The sequence below is a fragment of the Morone saxatilis genome, unplaced genomic scaffold, assembly GCF_004916995.1.
Source record: "Morone saxatilis isolate NCDOM2014 unplaced genomic scaffold, NCSU_SB_2.0 Contig11, whole genome shotgun sequence".
NCBI lineage: Eukaryota > Metazoa > Chordata > Actinopteri > Moronidae > Morone > Morone saxatilis.
In genome coordinates this window covers 4527035-4548274 of record NW_023339663.1, presented here as the reverse complement: position 1 = coordinate 4548274, position 21240 = coordinate 4527035, and the positions used below count along the sequence as shown (strand labels likewise).

At 39.2% G+C, this 21240-nt stretch overlaps 2 protein-coding genes across 3 annotated transcripts in view; both read left to right on the top strand.

The window, feature by feature from the left end:
* The window catches only part of si:ch211-210p4.6 (malignant fibrous histiocytoma-amplified sequence 1), a 7642-nt gene extending 6261 nt beyond the window's left edge, over nucleotides 1-1381 (top strand). Inside the window, exon 9 of the mRNA XM_035681692.1 lies at nucleotides 535-1381. Within this exon, the coding sequence (XP_035537585.1) occupies nucleotides 535-610 (76 nt within the window). The 3' untranslated portion in view covers nucleotides 611-1381. The remainder of the gene's footprint in view (nucleotides 1-534) is intronic.
* Nucleotides 1382-3426: 2045 nt separating this feature from the next.
* Nucleotides 3427-21240, top strand: part of LOC118321231 (C-Jun-amino-terminal kinase-interacting protein 1-like) — a 50329-nt gene continuing 32515 nt past the window's right edge. Inside the window, exons 1-2 of one of the 2 annotated variants that reach the window (XM_035652464.1) lie at nucleotides 3427-3542; nucleotides 19224-19335. In XM_035652464.1, coding sequence (XP_035508357.1) covers nucleotides 3466-3542; nucleotides 19224-19335 — 189 coding nt within the window. In that variant the 5' untranslated portion in view covers nucleotides 3427-3465. Of the gene's footprint in view, nucleotides 3543-11272; nucleotides 11349-19223; nucleotides 19336-21240 lie in introns of those variants that run through there. The other variant, XM_035652465.1, reaches the window with a different exon arrangement.

The following is a 21240-nucleotide window of genomic DNA, read 5'->3' as shown; positions in this document are numbered from 1 at the left end:
AAATATCAGCCCATATTTGTCGTACAGATTGAGTAAAAAGATACAGTATGGCCTAGCTAAGATCTTTAGATAAAAGAGTCACAACCAGATAAAGTGGTTATAAACATATTATTGATTTTAGAGTGAATTAAATGTTTTTGATTCAGATGGACAAAGAGGTTTTGGATTCTGGAAATACCCTAAAACCAGTGATAATATTGTTCATTAGTCCTCTAGGCTTTTGAAAGCTGGCCAGGGTTTCTCTCTCAGAAAAACTGAAGGCTTAGCTCTTCAACTTAAACATAATTATAATAGAAAAGAGGCAGAAAACCGTCTTGTGATAAACCTTTAATGAAAATTGGCTTATATATTTCCACCTGACAGCAATGTTAGAAATGCAACTTTCTGAGGCCTTCTACTTCTGTTATGTTTGCTTGTTGCGTAACAGTTGAGAATTTACTGTTGGCTTCTAACAGGTTATGACTCAGATTGTCTCATGTCTCAAGCAAAGACGACACCCACCTTACATACTTTGTCTTTTTTTGTCTTTTTTAGTGTGAAGGAGGAGAAATTAGTTTGCCAGGGAGGCCATACACGACGGACAGAGCTGATTTTTCCAAAACATAAATAAATGTCTGCGTCAATATGTGAGGTAAAGGTGGAAACACAAAAGGATGTGTGCTTAAAATTTTATTTTAAATTCATCAACAAAGCGTTTCCACTTCTGTTCCCACTTAGCAGGATAATAAAGGTGAGAGTTTTGTGACATTTTGCAGTGTTATCAAGTTTTTAACTTTGCGATTGTTCTGAAAACCAATGAATGAGATGTTTATGTGGCAGGTTGATTTTATTTTATTTTATCTTTTGTATCGCAGAAAATGCTGCTTGTATTTGATTGCACAACTTACTGTACATGACAGGGAACTGTTGGGTCTCTGTAAATAATGCTATAAGGAGTTCGACCTAGACCTGCTCTATTTGAATTTTATTGTCCTGAGATAACTTGTTATGATTTGGCGCTATACAAATAAAACTGAATTGAATTGAATTGAATGACTATATATATTTGAATCAATATGAGCTCTGGTGTTTGGGACTGAATCTATAATAAAGAAGTAAAGATGAAAAATAGGGTCAACTACTGGGGAAAAGAGAAGAAAGTTGAATACAGAAGGAAGGATCCTTGGTTTCCCCCCTTTTATACTTTCTGTATACAATACTGCCCTCTGCTGGTTCTCTCTGACATGACTCCTTAATGATCCCAGTTCTTGTTAAAAAACATGCCAACATACTGCCTCAGATGTGACTGTTTTGTTTGTGCGTTCGTTTTGAAGTGTAAGGACAAATCTAACAGCTTTCATTCTTAAAACTGTAAGGGATTGTCTTCATGAATGAATAAACCAAACTGTCTGTGAGTAACAGGTGTGTTTTTTTCTAAAGCTCTATACTAGTCACACAGGTGTGTCAGATACATTGGGTCAGATATTTCAGATTAGTCTAATCTGATACTGACTACTGACATACACCTAGCTGGTATCCACCTCTGTATTTTTCATCTGGTTCTCATCCCTCTCCTCTCTGTGGGAGGTCCTGCTGCCTTCAAGGTCCCCTTGTAAAATCCATGTTTTTGATGTAATAGTCATGCAGTGTGTTGTTTTTGAGAGCATTGAGAAGATATAATTTAATTAGACACAGTAACAACAGTGTATATGCTGGAGAGTGGTTTATTTAGCAAAATGTTGCTGTCCTATAAAAAGCATATATCTGCAAAGCTAAGATGGCCTAGCATACATGAAATAACAAAACAGCCGTGTTTGTGAAAATATGATGGGTTTTAGTGAGTTCAGTTAAACATTTAATCTATCAGTTTAACCGTAACTTTAAAATCACCAAATTGGGAGACAGATGGTTTTCCCTGGACATGGAATGAAGCAGAATGGTGTGAGAGTTGAAACAGGCAGACACAGATAAGCCTACTGTGCCTCATTCTGATACTTTAGATCTTATGTGAAATTATTACAAACTATAAGAATGTTTTTTGTCTAATGTAGCACACCAAGCAAACTCACTCTGGTTGTTTTCAGTCTATTATTATTCCCCAAAATCTGAACTAAAACATCACAAAAATAGAAAAAAGTCATTATTATTTGAGATCCAGAGTTAGTTTTCAGAGTACAGTTAAGACTGTGAACAAATGAGAGAGAGAATAAATGTAATCCTGTAACTTACATACAATTCTTAATTGGTGGTGGGAAATATAACTCAGGAGATTGTTCAATGTTATATGACTAGCCTGTGCAAGTTAAAACACAAAAATTTATTTCATACCGAATTGTATGTCATAATACAGAGTCACACTTCCTGCTTCAGATTACTGTACTCATTGATTAATGACTAACAACTTCCCAACATAATTCACATGTCATGCTGTATAGAGGTGATCACATCTCTCCACATTTGCATCACTATGAGCTCTGTGTGTGTGTGTGTGTGTGTGTGTAAAACAAAGACTGAAAAAAGAATTTCCCCCATTGGGGATAAATAAAGTATATCTTCTTTTCCTTCTTCTTCTTTAATACACAAAATCAAAGGATTTTGATTTGATTGTCATGATACACATTATTTGATTGTCCAAATATACACAAAACAAGGGGGAAATGAAATTAAACAAAATATAAATGGCATTTAGTACAAACAAGGTGTATTGTGCATAAAATTGTAGACTGACAGGATAAAAAACGTTTATATAACTTCCTGTGGTCCATGGCCACCCGAAATCACGAATGAAGGCACTGTCTTTGCTACATTACAGTTATGACATGCAGGTTTAATTGAGGTAGGTTTTACTATACAAATAGTAGAAAATAAAACATTCACCCATGCCTCCTCTTTCCATTTCCTTTATAAAACAAATTAACACATTTATGTAAAAGTGTAATAACCTGCAAGTATCTCATGTGATCTCGTAAGGCTATCACAACTGGTGGCCCCTACACAATGTTCCAAAAGAGCCATATCTATAAAGTTTTGACTAAATAGTGACTGTGCATATAACAGGCTGAGCCTACCTCTACTGGATTCAAAACACTGTAAATAATCTAGTGCCTGGTCGTTTAAGCATTTATAGGTTACACATATACATTATCCTGCTGATAAATACTAGCAATGTTTAACTTTATTTTTTAATTAAAATGTTTCATGGGCTCTTTATTGTAGGCTAATAAAAATGGCACCTTAGCTATTCTGTGTAAACTGATTGCTGTTGCTTAGAAGGATACATACATTTAATGCATGGGGACTAAATTAAAAAACACATTTTCTAAAATTCTGCAAAGTTACAAATACTATTTAGTCACCCTTGCGCTGTTGTGCCGAGTTTCCTTTTCCCCCACAGTCTCTGAAGGCAACACCCTATCGCAGCATCGCCGGACCTCTCAGGTGTCTGCTGGGCCAGCGGAGCCAATGGAGGAGATATAGCGCGGCGGCATGGCGGACAGAGAGAAGAGGAAAGCCAGCACGCCGTCTGGCCGCAACATCCAGGTGAACTCCCCGGCCAGCTTCAGGTAAGAGCCCCGGCGAGGGAGCTTGAAAGGGGGGTGGGCGGGGGGCCGAGCTGCCCCCCTCGGAGGCTGTAAATGAGCTCTGCGGAGCTGAAGGTGCTGATGCTGACTCCTCGGAGCCGCTGCGGCTGCGTTTGGCTCCGCTCTGCTTTGCACATTGAAGTCGCAATGTGTTGTAGAGTGGCATGTTTTCTGTTTGGGCGTGTCTGCTCCCCGAGGACCGGGACGAGCTGTGCTCCCTGCATCCACTTCAACCATGCATTCTCAAATATGTCGCACACTTTTTAGGATGTCTGTTCCAACCACAGACCAACTGCACCGCGGCTTTACGAGTTCCAGCTCGAAGAATGACTTTATATTGGCCTTATTGCCTGCGTACTGATCTTTTCCCTTAACCTCACATAAATGGGCTTTTTACTGAAGGATTGCTTTTCTTTACAGCATCATTGTGAGCTTGGTTTGCCACAAAAATACAATTTCACTGCTGTGGTACCCCTGCAGTTACTCCAACCATTGACTTAATGTGTCTGTGGCGCACAGTATTATCGGATATTAACAGATATTAATAACACTCTAACAGAAGCATATTAATCTTCTATCAATATAGCAGTCTATTAGATGAGCTCATATTCATATTGTGTGTGTGGGATTCATTGGTGAGTTTTCACCAACCTTATCAGAGCTGTAGTAGTACCTCATCATGATTTACTGCCTTTCTAATAGGCTGTTTGGTTTGGATTAAGCCTGTTTGCAGCAAGTTAAAGTTTAGCACAAACATTTTATTATAGGCTTGCAAAAAATGTCTTATATCGTATATATACTCTGTGTCAAGTTTCACAAAAAGTTACTTGGAAGTAATTTATTTACTAAAATATCAAATTTTGCTGATTGTAATTTGAATCTCCTTTGGTTCCTGGATTGTTGTTCAGACTGAAGGATCACTTTGGACCCTGGGATATTGTGATGGCATTTTATTGTATAGAATTAATAAATAATCACTTGCATAAAACGTATTGATAGGTTATTTGATAATAAAAATAGCGTCGCAGAGTTACAGGTTAGACAGAGTTCATCAGGTAGGTGATCAGCTAATTCAACCTGCAGAACAGCCCAATGTGTTAGAGAGCCAAGCAGAATCCAAGCAGAAGGGATTAGCTGCATGCTGTTCACATGCTTTTACACTCTCTCACTCACACACACACACACACACACACACACACACTCAGAGATCCTTACAATGTTGCATGGGGAGAAGCTATGATTTTTCAGTGGTATCACTGGGTGGATGGAGGCCTGTGATCAATATTCCCCAGTGACACTGCAACACGCACACACACACACACACACATTACACACCCTCAGGCTCAGGCTGTCCCTGTCTCATTAGCTGTGCTGCAGCAGGCGGGTCCACAACCATCTTTCTTCAGGTTTTCATCACTGGCTTCGGAGCAGTGTTTGATTTGTCTGACATAAAAAAATAGAAATAAAACAAATAATGGTCCCAAAGTAACGCAGAACAAAACTCGAACCGCCAGGAGAAAACAAGCAATACAGCAGCAGTGCGAGGAATTAAAGAAGCATCCAAACGTAAACTAAAGTGTTGTATTATCACCAAAATTTCAAAAGACACTAAATATTACAACTAGGGCTATTTAATCAGGTCATTAATGTTGTAAAAGGATTAGCTGTAAGTTAAACTCTGTTTTTTATATGTAGAAAGTTACATGGTAAAAAAATTAAGTTTGGGTCTTCCAAATAACATTTTATCATAAAAAAATCATAAAAAAAATGCAGTCAGTTGATTATAAGAAAACAACAAAGAAAATAATAAATTCCTCACGTTCTTTTTTTCATGTTATTGGAGACTGTATTGACTGATATTTCAAAATTGCGGTTGACTGGAGAAAGGAAGCCAGATAATCCACAACTTTGGGGTTGGCCCAGTCCCAGAGAAGCCATATGTTGGCATGTTCTCCTCAGTCACCCTCCCTGCCGCCACACACTGTGGTCGAATCCTCCGTCTCTCCCGACCTGCTGCTGTGAGAGAACAGATGGTCGATCTGCTGCCGTCTGTGCAGCTCTTTATTGTGTGGAGATATTCAATGACTGAGATATAGGAGCAGCTCACCTTCAAATCTAGATTCATTTCACATTCATTCATTCGTTTCTCTAGCCTTTCAAGCCTGTGTACCATTTTGAAGCCCCCTAAAAGTACACTGCAGCACGTACAGCAGCCAGTGTGTGCAGTAGTGATATTCACACTAAGAAAAAGTTAAAAAATACTGTTTCTAATGACATTTCTCAGGTTCATCACACCTGTGAAGTGCTGTTTTTGGCTGAAAACTGCATTTGAACATCCGTATTTAATTCATGCTGAAGATACTGAGACTGTTCAAACAACTGATTCACATTGACAATCAGATATTACACGAAAAAACTATAGGTCGTAACACAGTATAGTGTAAAAAATCATGAAAGTATGATGCAAGCTGTTTTTTCTCAGAAATATCTAAACTGATCAAATTTATTTTATTGAATGGGGTGTATAGTGCAGCTATCCTGTAATATTTAATATGTGATCAAAACGCTGTATCAACAGATATTCAGTATCAAAGGACTGTTCAATAGTTTAAGACGGACCTTTCAGATTCCATATGATACATTCAGGTGAACTGTACCTTTAAATTCTCCTGCACTGCATTGATCATCAGTGGCGCAAGAGGGCGTCACAGGAGATTTTTCACATTAGCACAGTGTTTATATTTGTGTGTGTGTGTGTAATGCAGCATGTAAGGAGCAACAGGGCAGTGTAGGATTGCAGTCCATTCTGTAGTGCATTATGGGGAAAAAAGAGTACTCACGATGGCATCGGTGACATACAAACAATAGATCCCTCTTGGGATTCCGATCTCATATGCAATTCAATATTTATCTTACTTTAAAAGACAGTTATAGTACTGCCTGTCACCCTAAACAGGTAAATGTGAACAGCAATGAATGGATGAATACATTTATGGAAACTTAGATTTTGTTGTTGCTACTTTTCTGTTTTTGTAGGTTTTTCTTTTTTCTAAAGCCCTTGGACGGGAGTAATTGTTGTGTGTCAAGAGGACATGTAGGTTGGATTGCGCGATACTGAAATGTATATTCCATCAGCAACAAATGGAGTAAGTCATTCAACACTTGACTTGGGAGTGATTTTTACTGATGATAGAGGTATTTATTGTGTTGGTTTGTTGGTGGTATGTTCCTTGCAGGTCTGTCCTCCTTTTCATAAGGCATGTAGAAATTATGTTTATGTACTAAGTTGCAACAACAGATACATTTTGATGAAACAAACAAATGAGAAGGAAGCATAATACAGAACGTATTATGGTTTGTAATACCATATCTGGAAAATCACAAAACTGTTATCAGTAAAATGTTCAACAACGTATTTAATTTGTTTTCTGCCTAAATATGCCACCTTGCAATTCAATATCCACTTGTAGCGACTACAGCATTATAGACCTTTTAATGGTATTTTGATGCACTCACAGCACTTGCGTAAAGCTACAACATGTAAAATGTCTGCATAAAATGTCTCAAAAACCCTAAACTTACTGTATGTTATATATTTTATTGAGTGTTTACTTGCATTACTCCAAATGTTTCCAACAATGTTGAAACCCAGACAAATCTGTTATTTTATTCAGGAAATGGTACGTTTTACCGGTCGCCTGTGGTGTCATATGCCCCTCACGCATGCGTCAGTGTTGTGGTTGCCTGCTAGAAGCTGTCATAAATTGACTTTTTATTAAGGCTACACAATTAATCAAAATATTATTAAAATCACAATATAGATTCAAACTCAAATTTTTTGGAGAATTTCTTTTCGCAATATCTGTCAAAATAATCGCACTATAGAAAAATGTTTTTAACCGTTAATCGGTAACATTTCTACTTTTTTTTATCCCAGTTTAAAGCCAAATGGTTCCTAAATGAAATCACTTCGGTCGATTTTTCAATTTTTGACCGGATGAAGGATTTTAGTCTCGGACGTCCCCTGGATCTTAAGTTGTCAGAGAAACATGCTGAGAAGATGTTAACAGCAGCTCAGCTCGCAGCCCCTCCGGGAGGTCCTTTGTTAAAGAAAAATAGATTTTTAATGTGATACTGCTTTATTCAGTGTTTTTACCAGTTTTAATCACTCAATCCATTAGTTGTGTAAGTTTTTAGGTTTTGGAAAGATCACAATGTTTTTTTGTTAGAAAAGTCAGCAGTGACCTAAATCTTGAGATTGAGAATGTGAAACATTTAACAGAAACCACAATTTCAGACACAAACTCTGCATTTGAGTTTGTGTTTTAAAATATACAGATGAATGAATAATCAGACTAAACACGCAGAAGTCTCCAAGATTTCTCCTTCACTCTCACTCACTAATTCATTGGCATACCCTCTTTCATTTCATCTTTTCACTGCAGCTTCAACATTTGACGTGACTCTGCTGACAAGATATGCTCAGGCAGATGGATTCACGGGGTGTGGGATGTGAAAGGGATGTGAGAGAGAGATGGGGGGGAACCAGGGAGGTTAAGCAGATTTTGAAGTGTCAGTTTCCCTGATTCACTGCACCCGTCTTCCATGGACTTTGATGTTTTTCTGAAAAAAAACTTGATTTCAGGGTTTTTCAACAGGATTAGCTTGTGCTTTGTGAGAGAGAAGGAGAAAGAGAAGCTAAATTGAGCTGATTTGAATTTTACCCACAGTAGAAGCTGACAGAGTGGACAGTTATTGCTCTGGTTGCAGTCCCCCCCCCACGCTGATTATTTACTGCTGTCGCTCAATTCTGCTGACACGGCACGTTCCACCTAATGGAACATCCCCTCTGCTTATACAGTGCATCTCTCCCTCTTTGTTTCTCTCTCTCTCCTTCTCTGTCTATCACCCCTACTCTAAATTTAACAGCCTTAACAGAATTCTAGATATTTAAATATTATATATGTATATTGTTTCACACAGGTTGAGAATTTACTTGTGGTGGTGGGTGGTGTGGCAGGTGACAAGGGACCTAAAATTTCTAACCCAGTATTTTTGTTTTTTTATGGTGACGGTATTGTATCATTACAAAAATAAAAGGGCTACTCCACTCGAAACATGATTCTACCACTTTGCACTCTATTTAAATTGTAAGGGGACTTCTTTTAAGACAGCTTCTTTTTTTTTTAAAGGATGTGTTTAGTAGTATTCAGCTCATTCAAAATACTGCAGCCAGCGTACTCACTGGGATAAGAAAAACTGAACAAATTACTCCTTAGATTACTTCACTGGCTTCTCTCTCTTACTCTCTTTCTCATGTGTGGGTGGATGGGGATAAATAACTATCAAGTATTCATATTTCATTTAATCTTGTTCATATGTGCTGTGTGTGAAGCACATTGAGCATACATAGCATGTGTTATATAAATAAACTTCCCTGTTGGGGTAAAAAAAATTGTGGTATAGGCCTTGTGTGTTGAGAGGTGTAGCCTGCCCCATAATGTAGGTTGATTTAGTAAGTTTAATACACTATGTGATACAAGCACTTTTGTTATGAACTTTCTGCTACAACAAGATTAATTCAGCTTGTTACCTTGAACCTGTGGCCATTACAGGGTTAATTTGCCTCTGCTGGTGAGCTGAACAGGGATTAAACATCACACACACACAAACACACACCTACACACACAATCCGGGATACAAACTCTTGTTCAAATGTGTGGGTTCTCTGTGTTTTATATTTGTATTACATTTTCTTTTCTTTTTTTATCTATCTTTTGATGTGTAGGAGGAAGGGTTTGAAGCTCTTATGGTGTGTGTATGTGTGTGTGTAGGTAGGTGTATGTGTGTGTGTGAGCTCCATAGGTTCTGGTCAGTTGCCAAGAACTTGCTTTATGGCTATATGACTGTGTGTTGGTTGCTCAGAAATAAGGATTTACTGTCTTTGACCTTTCTGATGGAATGTTTGAAGCCTGAAGTTGGACTTTACAAAGCTTTTGGTTTTGCCTATGCGCCTGTGTTAAGTTATAACGGATGCTGCAAATATAAATGCAAGGGCGAATTAAATGCTTTTGCTGTCACTCGGAGCTACGTTAATTGAAATCTGGTCACTGTGGGGCAGAGAAACATCAGCCGCTGCTGGAAATCGGGTTGATGAGAGCAGAGCTGTTGGCCTTAAAATCAAAACAAGTAACATTATAATAGTGCATCAAGCTGAATTGCATATAACAATAATTGTATAAAATTATGTATGGTGTGAATACACACACGGTCATTTGGTTTTTATTATAACTAAGATATTGATTAGTTTAGCTCTAACAGTCTCATTAAAGCACAGTGGTTATGTTTGTGTTTATTAGCATAATCTCTCTCCCTCCCAGCTTCATTAGCAAACTCAGATACTTGGATACCTCCTTGCTTCATATACTAATTGAAGCCTTTGGTGGCTAAAATTAGCACGATGCTCCTATATACAGTGTTATTGCCCACATACAGAGCATGTGTGCTTTGGCATAAGAGATGTTGGCAGGAGGTTTTAAGGTCAGCTGGGTTGACAGGGTTAATGGACTGTTCCCCGTGCGTGGGCGTGTGCACAATTCCACACACATATATTGATTTTGAGTAGAAGCTTAGCATGAATAAGGAAAGAGCGGCACTGGTTAAAGGATATTTCCGGTTTATTACAATAACTATTGCCATTATTTCATCAAGTTTATGGCTGAAATCTGGGAACACGGTGGACAGGACATGAGTGGTCAGACGATCAGGGAGGTGGTAAACAAACCCATAGATTAGCATCACTTATTATGATCCATTACATCCATCACACTTTACAGGCAGACTTCCTTGACCACAATTACAATAGTTTAGTACAATTTTCTGTTTTGTTACATTTTGTGTAGAGTTATTTTCTGTTTTACCTTAAGATGAGTGGTGATAAAATAAAGACAAAAACAAAATATACGTTTGTACATAATTAAATAATGAAACTGTTGCCTTGTTTACAACCTGTCTGGTCTTTGGACTGATCGTGCTTTATGCCCTGTCAGTTGTCTTTTTTATCAATGTCACTTTGATGCCAGACCTTAGCAATTACCTTGGCAGAGTGCTATCTTTAAAGAGATGATGGCCAAAAGTACAAGAAAAAGACCCACGTTGTACTAAACTGGCTTTTTCATTTAAGAGGATGAATTGAGAGAAATACAGAGACGGGAAAATTAGGCTTATGATCAATGGGCCTCATGAATAATTGAGCACAACAGTGTTTTGCAGAGAGAGAGCGACAGAGAGAAAGAGAGAAGAGTGTCCTCTGATGTTTCTCCTGTTTGGGCTTGCTGTACCGTTGGATGTTCTGCTAACACCAGCACTTTCCTGCAGTGGCGTAGTAAATCTGATGCACACAGGACAGAGTAAACATCAGAGAGAGAGAAAGAGAGAGAGAGAGAAAGCAGTGGATTATATAACACTACTCCTCTGTAGCAGATTCCGTTCCTGTGCTTCAAATAATTCCCCCTCTATCTCTCTTTCCTCCGGATGAGCGGCAGCAGCAGAAGGCTCTGAATCGGATGCCTCTCCCATCGACCCGGGCGAGCTGCACCCCTCCTCCTTCTCCTACGACTCTCTTCCTACTCGCTCCTCCCTCTCTCCCACCCTCCCTCCTTTACTTTCTAACCCTCTTGCTCCTTCTCCTCCTCCTCTCCTCTCAGCTGTGGATGCCCTCCTCACTTACAGTATGGACTCGGGAGGGGAAGGAGAAGAGGGTTGGATGGAGGACCAATGGGAGAAATGGTAGGGCATCTCTCTCGTTCTTCTCTTTTTCTTACTGGCATGCAGCAACATGGCTGTGTGTGACCTTGTGAGCGTGCAACTGCTAACATGCCTGTTTCTTGCTATATGTCGTCTCCATGCATCTTAAAGCTCAGGGCAGGCATGCCCTTGAAGGAGAGCGGATGCATATGGCCGTGTGTATGTTTGTGTCTAAACGTAGACGTAGAGCGTGCAGCAGAGGTTGCTGGTTTATGTTGACCAAAAATAGGACCAGAAAAGCCACAGAGGAGAACACAAATCACACTTTACGTTGATGTGTGTGTATTATGGCAGCAGTGCCGATGTAGGTGAAGCACTGTAAGGATGAATTTGTGTCTTTAGAGTTTGTTTTCATACAGTGGATGATGGTGGGGGGTTGTTTTATCTGGTGAACCTTCCAACGGTCCTGGTCCTGATCCTCGTCCTGGTCCTGTCCTTGCAGGAGGACGAAGCTGATGAATGACATACAGCGTGCAGCCTTGTAATCTCTCAATGGGAGCATAAACGTGTGAATTATTGGGGAGAGATGGAAGAAAAAGGTATACGAATCTGCTGTGACGACTAAGTGCTGGGCTTAATGTGTATGTAGTGTGATGGGACCGAATCCTAACTGCACAACACAGATGCTAGTTCTGTGAGACTGTAACATGGCAAGAGATGAGCAAGTGTAAAGTATCCATGATTGTGTGAGTAAAATGACAAATTAACAAATATAATAAATATTTGGACAGATATAGTTTTTTACATTTTTATTTTGTTTTAAAAAAAATTTAACCTGGGGGGATTTTGTTCCATAATTAGTAGCTCATTTGCATTTTCTCCACATATTTAAAAATGCATTTTTCTGATTTGTCTTTACCACAACATGACCTTTATCCACTGTAAATTGCAGAAAGTGTATTTTTGCAGCAGGTAAATATAACAACTTGTGGGACTTTAGGGATATAAAACCCTGGTGGAAATCAGGATTAACTGATCCACCCCTTTTGAAGTAAAATCTCATACATTTTCAGTGAAAATCGATGAAAACAAAAAACGATGACCCTTATAAATACAGTGCTGTTTGCATCAGGGTCATAGCTGGATTCAGATAAAGACTAATGAGCTGGCCGGGCCCATCATGGCCTGAGCGCGAGGTCATGCTGTCCTTCATTAACACAAGTAGAGAAGCAGGCCGGAGGAGGCACAAACACGCCAGCAGGCTACCCTGTCACCCCCCACTGTCAGAATAATGCAGGAGTTTATCCCAAATCCTTAACGAAACAAACTGAAACATCCATCCTGCAGTGTTGTTGTCCTCCGATGTCATTTTACAATACAAACAATGGACATAGTGTCTGGGATTTCTTGTTTTCTGAAGGGACATTTAGAAACCTGGACTTTATCCACACGCTGACATTTTGTCAATTATGTAGCTCCAGAAAATCTGAATTTGGGCAGCAGATTGTAGCTGAGAAATGACCACAGCTGAGTTTTAGAAGATATGTGTCAGTGAAAGACAAACAATCAGTACCCAAACTTACCCCTCGTAAGCTTTTAAACCGTCATTATATCAATAATTTTATACAGGAAACTGAGTGTAAGTCAGTCATACACTTCAAAACACAGGTTGTCTACAGGTTGGAGTTTCCATAATCACGGAATCACAAAAGCAAATTAAAAATCAAACTTACTGTTATTAATATTGTGGTACAGGGTGAAAGATCATACATGCTAAGAATAGGATCAAAATCACTGAATAGCACATGAAATATTAAAATTACCCCTGGAGTGGAACTTGAGGCTTAAGACACATTAAAGTAAAATCAACTAATGAGGCTCCGACATCTCTTGGGGAAAATAATTTATATTTTAAGAGATGTTTGGGGTCTTCTCAGATGACTTAGATTTTATGGAGTTGGTACAGAGTGTCTATTAGAGAAATCATTTGTGTCTGCAGTGGCTTTAGGATTGAGCTACGATTTTACTTGTGGACTTTTTGCACACATGCATGCAAAGTCACTGAGTGAACTTGAAATCAATTCTAAAACTATAAGCTCTTGTTGTTGCTGGTTCATGTTGTCCTATTTACTTTATGTGTTTTAACACATGTAGAATTAGAAATGAGACATTGTTAGTCTCCACAGCAACAACAAATGAGCAGATAGCATTTAGCATCTTAACTCTCTCTTAACCTCACAAACTGCTGCTTTGCCCCGAGGTGATTCTTGGTTATTATACATTCGTAGCAAAGGAAGCATTTTTATGGTTATGCATAGGGAATTCAAAACGTCACGTGTTAGAGGATGGGTAAAAAAAAAAAACCAAGTGTTTAAGTTTTGGAAAAGCGATTTAAAGCATGAGAAGACATAAGTCAAGTGTCTTGATATTTAACCCTAACCATCTTTCCCCACCCATAACCAGTGTTAAGGTAACATATGACATGTAGGATACAAACATCTCTCAGGTGTCAAGCTTCTGAGTTTTGTGCACCCAAACATTCACTCCAATGCCAATCTTCCAACGACTTTTGTGTTGTATAAGGATGTCACACATCTCTATTTTGGTAAAATTGCTAAAATATTGAACATAATCGAGGCAGCAACTAAGTTCCCAGAACTTTATGAGCGGCGCACAATAATAACATGAAGATGTATTTTGTAGGAGACAGTGCAGGTCCAACAAGTTTTACAATTCATGGTATCTTTTCAGCGAGCCATAACCATAATATAACCTGCTCTCCACTTGTCTGGCAGAGGCAAAAACAATATCAGGGTGCTGATATAATAACTAGTTTGGTTCTTGTGAGGTAACAGTGTTACAGTGATGATGTTGGTGTCAGCCTGTTATTACTACGGTCCGAATGATTTGCAGCATCTCACTTTCATTGACGATGATACAGTAGTAGCTGTGTCACAGGGATATCTGCCCTGGACAGCCAGTCGGCTGAGTCAGCCTGCATTGATCATGGAGGGTGTTGAATGAGGATGTTTAGGGTTCTGGATATCTTATCTTATTGATAATCTTATTATCCATTTAGTGTACATTCAGGAAAGGTAGATGGGATGTTTTTTCTTTGAACAATTATGTGTGTGCATATGGATGTGTACTGTCAGTTGCCTATGGGTCAAGTGTACCATGTAACTGCAATGGACATTTGTTAGATGTCATCCTCCTCATTTTTCTTCCACATTTCCTGTCCATATCTCTTATGTAATTTTACTGTTTGTAAAGCAAATGAGTTTAAGGAGGACACTCTTGCAATAGTAATTTCTCAAAATAAATTTAGGGATTCTTCACAGTTAAAGGACCAGCATATAGGATTGGCATCTAGTGGCAAAGTTACAGATTGCAGCCATTTGAATACAGCTCAGCCTTCCAAACTTGTAGTAGATACTACGGTGGCTGGGAAACTCGAGTGAAGCTGTTTGTCTGTTCTAGGCTACATACAAAAAATGCCTCATTCCAAAAGATCCTCCTAAATGTTACACACTTACACCTTTAAGGGAATTCCAAACCTGTGGTGGTTTTTCCAGTAAATCTGAACCTTTTGGGGATACTGACAAGTGTTTCCATTATTTTAACAAGGTTGGCCTGATAACAGTAACACCTCTCTGTAACACCTCTCTGTACAGTACAGTCCAACAGCACCAAAAACGTCTTCCTCCAAAATGATTCATTATCATATTATAACCTTAATAATGCTTAGATTCATTGCAGGACTGTTAGAGTGCATTAGTTGCAGCTAGGTGTACCTAATAAACTGGCAACTAAGTGTATTTATAGGAATAGTTCTACATAGTATGGGACATGGGGTGGACGATATTCAACATTTTCCAACCGACTACCGTGAGTCCTACAACTGCCAAACAACAACAGTCTTTTGATTGTTCTAACAATCACCAACATGGTGTCTAACCTGCTAACTGAGTTAGATGTGAAAATATTCTGGCACTCGTTTTTCAGCGTAATGTGTATAAAGTTATTGTGCAGCTGAACATCTTCCTTCAGAGGCAGACCATTAAATGAGCAAAACAAAATGACACATTTCACTTAAAATATTGACTAAAAAACCCACCTGCGATATACTTGTCCATTCTCCCAACCCTACATTGAACAGCCTAAAATTGTTAAAAACTTAGGTTAGGTCCACAGCTACAGTGCTTCCTGTTTGGCTGGATGCTCTTTAAACAGTGTTGTGGGTGGGAGGCAGGTCAGGGATGATGTGCAGGCTAACAGGTGACTGTATGGAGGAGGGAGGGATCTGCAGGATGAAAAGAAAAGCTTTGTTCACAATGTGTCAGTTTCTTACAAGATTCTGCATCTTTTGCTCTTTAAAATACAAGAAACATACATTTAGAAAGGTTTTTGCTAACAGTCATCATCTTTATCATCACATTGCTTATTCTATAGCATAGGAATGACATTTTCTCCACTACTGTGGAGAAACTAAAATTGTGGAATACTATTATGAACCTAAGAGACCAGACTCACAGGAGAACCCTGTGACTTTTTATGTGAATTGAGTAAAAAAAAAAAAAGAATTTGTGTCTTCACACCCAACTGTGACGCGACTGTGCATCCTGTTTGATGTGAGCGTGCTCGACATTGCACGCCCTGCATGCTACCCTGTAATGTCTGAGCCTTGATGTGTGACAACATTATTTACTCTGTATTATACACTCTGTTGGTTTTCTTTGGTGTCTGCGTCCTTCCTTACCCACAATTCACTGCAGCAAAGGGGTCACCCTGTCCTGTTCAGGTGGTTTATCTCCCGGCACTTAATTTTCTCCGCCCTCCCTCCATTCATTTTTGTCCCAATGACTCTCTCCATCCTCTCACTGTCTGCTGCTTCTATTTGCACTTTCCTCAGGGCTTGATCTACAGTCACGACATAATTTTCTCTCACCTCTTGTTCGCCACTCTTCTTCTCTTTTTGTCCTTGTAAAGCCCCAATCATAGGTCAAAACCAGCAGTTGAGGGTCAAAATAACGTGACACATTTATGGCTGATTGTCTCTGATTGGCACTCATGCATCATGTTTGCAGTTTTTTCTTCCCTTTTCTTTCATTTCATTTCTTCTACTCTCCTCTCCTCCACCTTACTCCTCCTGCCTGTAAGTTATGCTGATAACAGAGGGACACTTGGGAGCATATTGATTTTGTTCCTTTCCCAGGGCTCTGTCTGTATTGTAATAAATTACATTTGTAGTGAACTGATAAGATAACAGTTTTTGTTATTCAAAAGCAAAACTGTCTCCAGACCAAAGTCTGTCAAGGCAATTTGGTTGGGACAAAAGAAGTTCAGGTGGCACCTTAAAGCAACAATTGTAAGATTCTGTATTTTGAGCGCCCATTTTCAGATTGCAATACCACTGTCATAAATATGGACAGGCGTACAAATGCATTTGGTATGATTACATTACTGAACTTTTACAAGAACTTTTCTAACACAGCCCAATATCAAGCAAGTGCAACAACACAACACATAGCAAGCCAGCTAATATAACTTACTAGACCAACAGGAAGAACGACTGCTTGCTGCCTGTCTGCAGCCTTTTATTTCATGAACCTCTTGCCAACAACTAAACTATGGCAGGTTTTCTATCCTTTTCTCTTCTTAGCTTAGCATTACCTGTATCCATAGAAGGTGCTGAGATGGGTAACATTGCACCATCGCCTGGCATCAGATCTGGCATGACACCGCTCTCCATCTGTTAGGCATTTGTGTGCGGCTGTAAAAATCTCTCATCTCAATGATTCTGACTCTGAATGCTTGTTAATTATATTTATATAGAGGTAAAACTACTTGTAATGTTATTGCAAAGTAATCTACAGTATCTAAACTACTTAAACGTACATCAAGTGATATTTTGAATGTCCACACTGAGTCAAAAGATCTGAGAATCAACCTAGCAAACGTTACTCAAACATACAGTCTTCTAAAACAGCTGAGCCATTGTAGTTTTCATGAGTGATTATCAGTTTTTTTAGGAACCATTTTCAGTTCGATTAATAATATTTGGTGCTCTAGTGAATATTTAAAGCAGCAGGATGGTGTACAGTAAATGCAAATAAACTATGGTTCATGGAACTTGTAATCCAGTGCAAAAGTGTGGCTCATTGATGTGTTTTTAATAGTTTTTGTGGGGTTTTGGTCAACATTGGCCTATGGACTAACACTGTGGCAAAGAGAATGAACCTGTATCAGACTTTTGCTGTACAGATAATACAGTACAATCAGGTCATTGTTGGTTTTGGTCTTTATATGGGATTTGCTGACAATAAGAAAAATATATCCCTTTAGGAAACTCTACAAAGCTTTATCATTAAAATAGTTACATTTTAATTCCAGTTGCAGGGGAAAATGCAAGTCAGCTGCTAAACAACTTTGCATTTAGATGCCATTTTAGAAAATCAAACCTGAAACTTTATTGTCGCTGCAGTTTTGCCAGTTGTAGGATTGTTCAGTCCTTCCTGCCTGCTTCAGGGCCTCATTATAGAGGTAAACAGATTCTTCTACTCGGGCTATTTAACTCTCGTACCCATCCTCTAACACGTGACGGCTAAAGATGACCGCAGCTGTGCATGCTTTTGCAAGAGGAGGCAGCTGCGTATGTACCCAGAAATGACATTAGCATCATGCAACAGGGGGATCGTAGCTCTCAAAATTCACCAGGTCTCTCTGACAGCTTGCTGTTCTGCTCCTTGTGATCGCTGTCATCTTCTCTTTCCTCCCTCTAATAACATTTTCCTGCTGTCTGTTACGCCCAGGAGGCTGCTGGGTAAAGAGATAAAAGGCGGACATAATTACAGATGGGGAAAACTGAAGCATTGTTTACTGGAACCTAATTGAAACCTGCCACAGACAGCAGGACAGTTCATTTCCCTGCCTGACACTGTGATATCCAGGGTTGCTGCAAGCATAGCCAAGACCAAAATATAAATGGTTTCTTCCTTTGACAGCCAGAATCACACTGTGTTGTAGGTAGAAAACTGATGCAGAGGCTGTAATGATAGGATTGTTCAGCTTTGACAAAGGCTTGCACACTGAGAGCCTTATAGTTACATGATTAGTGGTTGTTTTGTTAAAAGTCCTAAAAGTCGACCAACATGGTTGGTCAGTTGGTCAGAAATATTAACAACAATTGGCCTGATTGCCATACATTTTATATATCATTAGATACTCCAGGTCCACAGATAATACATTTATTAAGTTATTAAGTCGCGGCCCATTTTTCAGCACCACTGTGATGTCAACTGCTCAACTTTTATACAACAAATAACCAAATTTACTGAGCACATTCATTCTCCTTTGAAGATGAACCTCTCTGATTTCGGATGCTATGAGGTTGTCCATCCATGTTAAATTTGTGCTTTAAATAGAATAGAACAAAGCGGTGTGTATTTTCGCCTTTAGTCTTTTTTTATCACAGGGTTTAACCAATTTTATTTGGAATTGTGGGTGTGGAAGTCTTTTCTCTATTTGTGGTATTAACATTGAAGGATCTTATGAGAAATCTATTGATATTAGCTGAGAGTCCATTTATTCAGCTTGACTAATCAAGATTAAATATGGGTTATAGTATATATATAGTGCTTATTTTTATTTGGAATGTGGAATTCACTTATGTTAGTTAGTTTTGTGTTGACCAGTTATGACCAGAACTTGTGAACCATGTTCACATTTGTGTACGATGTGTCCTTGGGCTTTGATCTTAGCTTGAAGCTGCCACCCTGACCCAGCTCAATCGGTCAAAAAGAGATTTTGTGATGTACTTTGACTACGGATGAGTGCTGAAGGATTAACATTGATTTTATTTATTTTTTTCCCCTTCCCCTTTTCCTCTTTCTCACCCTAATCCTCCCCTTCAACCAGGTTGACCCATGACATCAGCCTGGATGAGTTTGAAGATGACGACCTGTCGGAAATTACAGAGATCACAGATGAGTGCGGGATGAGCCTCAACTGCAATGGCCCGGATATAAAGGTAAGCCGCCTCCGCAAAGAGCTGGTTCTTACCATTTCATTTCATGAAATAAGCTTTATATTCTTTCAAGGAAGTCTTCCACTTTTTAAGAAGTTTCATGTAACTAATGACCTGGTTTGTGACTGTGCTGCTCTCATTGATCATTAAAATTTACATAATACCATAATGTCAAATCCTCAGAGTCAAAAGAATTCCTGTCCATAAGACACATTTCTCATTCAAATAAGATTTCTTTTTCTTCAAGTTCATTTTCACTTATTTTTACGTTCATACAAGCACAATAGCTGTTGTCCTTTTCAGCTGCAAAAGGACACTGTCCACTGCAGTTTAAAAATAATGAGGTCCTCTTTTGACATTGACTTCTCAGGAAATGCTTTCAGTAATAGAAAAACAAAGAGGAGCTACTGATTATGTCCCTCTAAATAACCAATGACCAATTTTCATGTATAAAACTAAATTAAACAATACACAGACAGGTGATCTCCTTTCTTAATCTTCATGCTTAATTGATCAAGTTTTATGAGACTGCCTTGCCACCATTCAGCAACACTCAGCTCAGTGAGGGGTTGGACTCTCCTCAGTGTCATTTTGTCCAGAACAGCTGCTGCATTCAGCTTCCTGCCAGCAGAGGAAAGAGGCCAGAGGCAGAGAGGCCTGACAGACAGTGGCAGAGACGCTCTGCAAAAACTTTGAGCCTGATCACATATGATTGCTCCGCTGCTTCCTGGTTATCTAAATAATTCACTCTGAGCTGTTTACTGTTTGTTCAAGTCCTCCGAAACTTCGCTGAAGTGGATACTTTTTTTTTTGTGGCCACCATGGGCCCACTATTACCCTGTTTTTTTTCAAGTTCTATTGGCATAGAAACGAGTGGGTCATTAATGAAAACTGGAGCGAGTGTGAAGTGCTGCTACGAGAGTGAGAGGGAGAGAGAGAGGGAGAGAGATGTGGAGTGGTACAGAGGGGAAAAAATAAGCAGAGGTAGATTTATTATTCTGTCAGATCTCTCCAGCTCTGTTCCCAGTGAAACCATCATCACCTCCTCCTCCATTCAGCTCTGCTACAGTAACCAAGGCAACAGGAGGGTCGAGGGGCTTTTTTCAGTGTAATTTATACGAGGAGATGAGAGATTTTTTTTCCCTCTGTGACTCGTATTTGATTGTTTTGTGAGTCGATGACCTGACAGATGAGAAAATCGCTCTGTTATTACAAACTGCCTGGAATACTTTTAGGCTGAAAAGCCGATTCTCTCTCCCTATGCTTTTTCTTGTCGTCTTCCTATCCGGGGGACTAATTATAGCCCAGATTACTGAATGTGAGAGCTCTCTGCAGGAGGTGTGTATGTGTATGTGTGGACATTGATGACTCATCCCCTTGCAGGGGCCTCACAGAGATCAGAATCCAAAATGGCTCCTTGACTGGCAAACAAGAAACAGTTCTGACAGCAGCAACAACAACAAACCACACGTTTCTCAGCTAAGGGTTTTATGGTTTTGTAGGGGAAGAGCAGGCTCTGCTGGTTGGTCTCAATCGTGTGTTTTCTCTCAGTCTGTTTTGCTGCACATCAGACAAAGAAAATATATCAATCTTCTACCATGACTGTACATTAAAGTGCACAGCTATGCACGATCTAAACACATCAAAAAAGGTTGAAGTAAGTGAACTGTGAAAACAGTTTTGCACAGAGCAAAACAAATGATTACAAATCAAAAAACATGACCATACCAAAAAGAGATACGGCAGCTGTTCTACCATAGTTATCGCAAAAAAGAAATTACAGTACAATAAAGTTAAAAAAAAGGATTTGGACTGGACTGGTCAGCGTCTTATGAGGAACTACAGCATGAGCTACGAGTGTGGTTTAATGCTCGACGTGTGTGAGAAGGGACTGCTTGAAAAATCAAT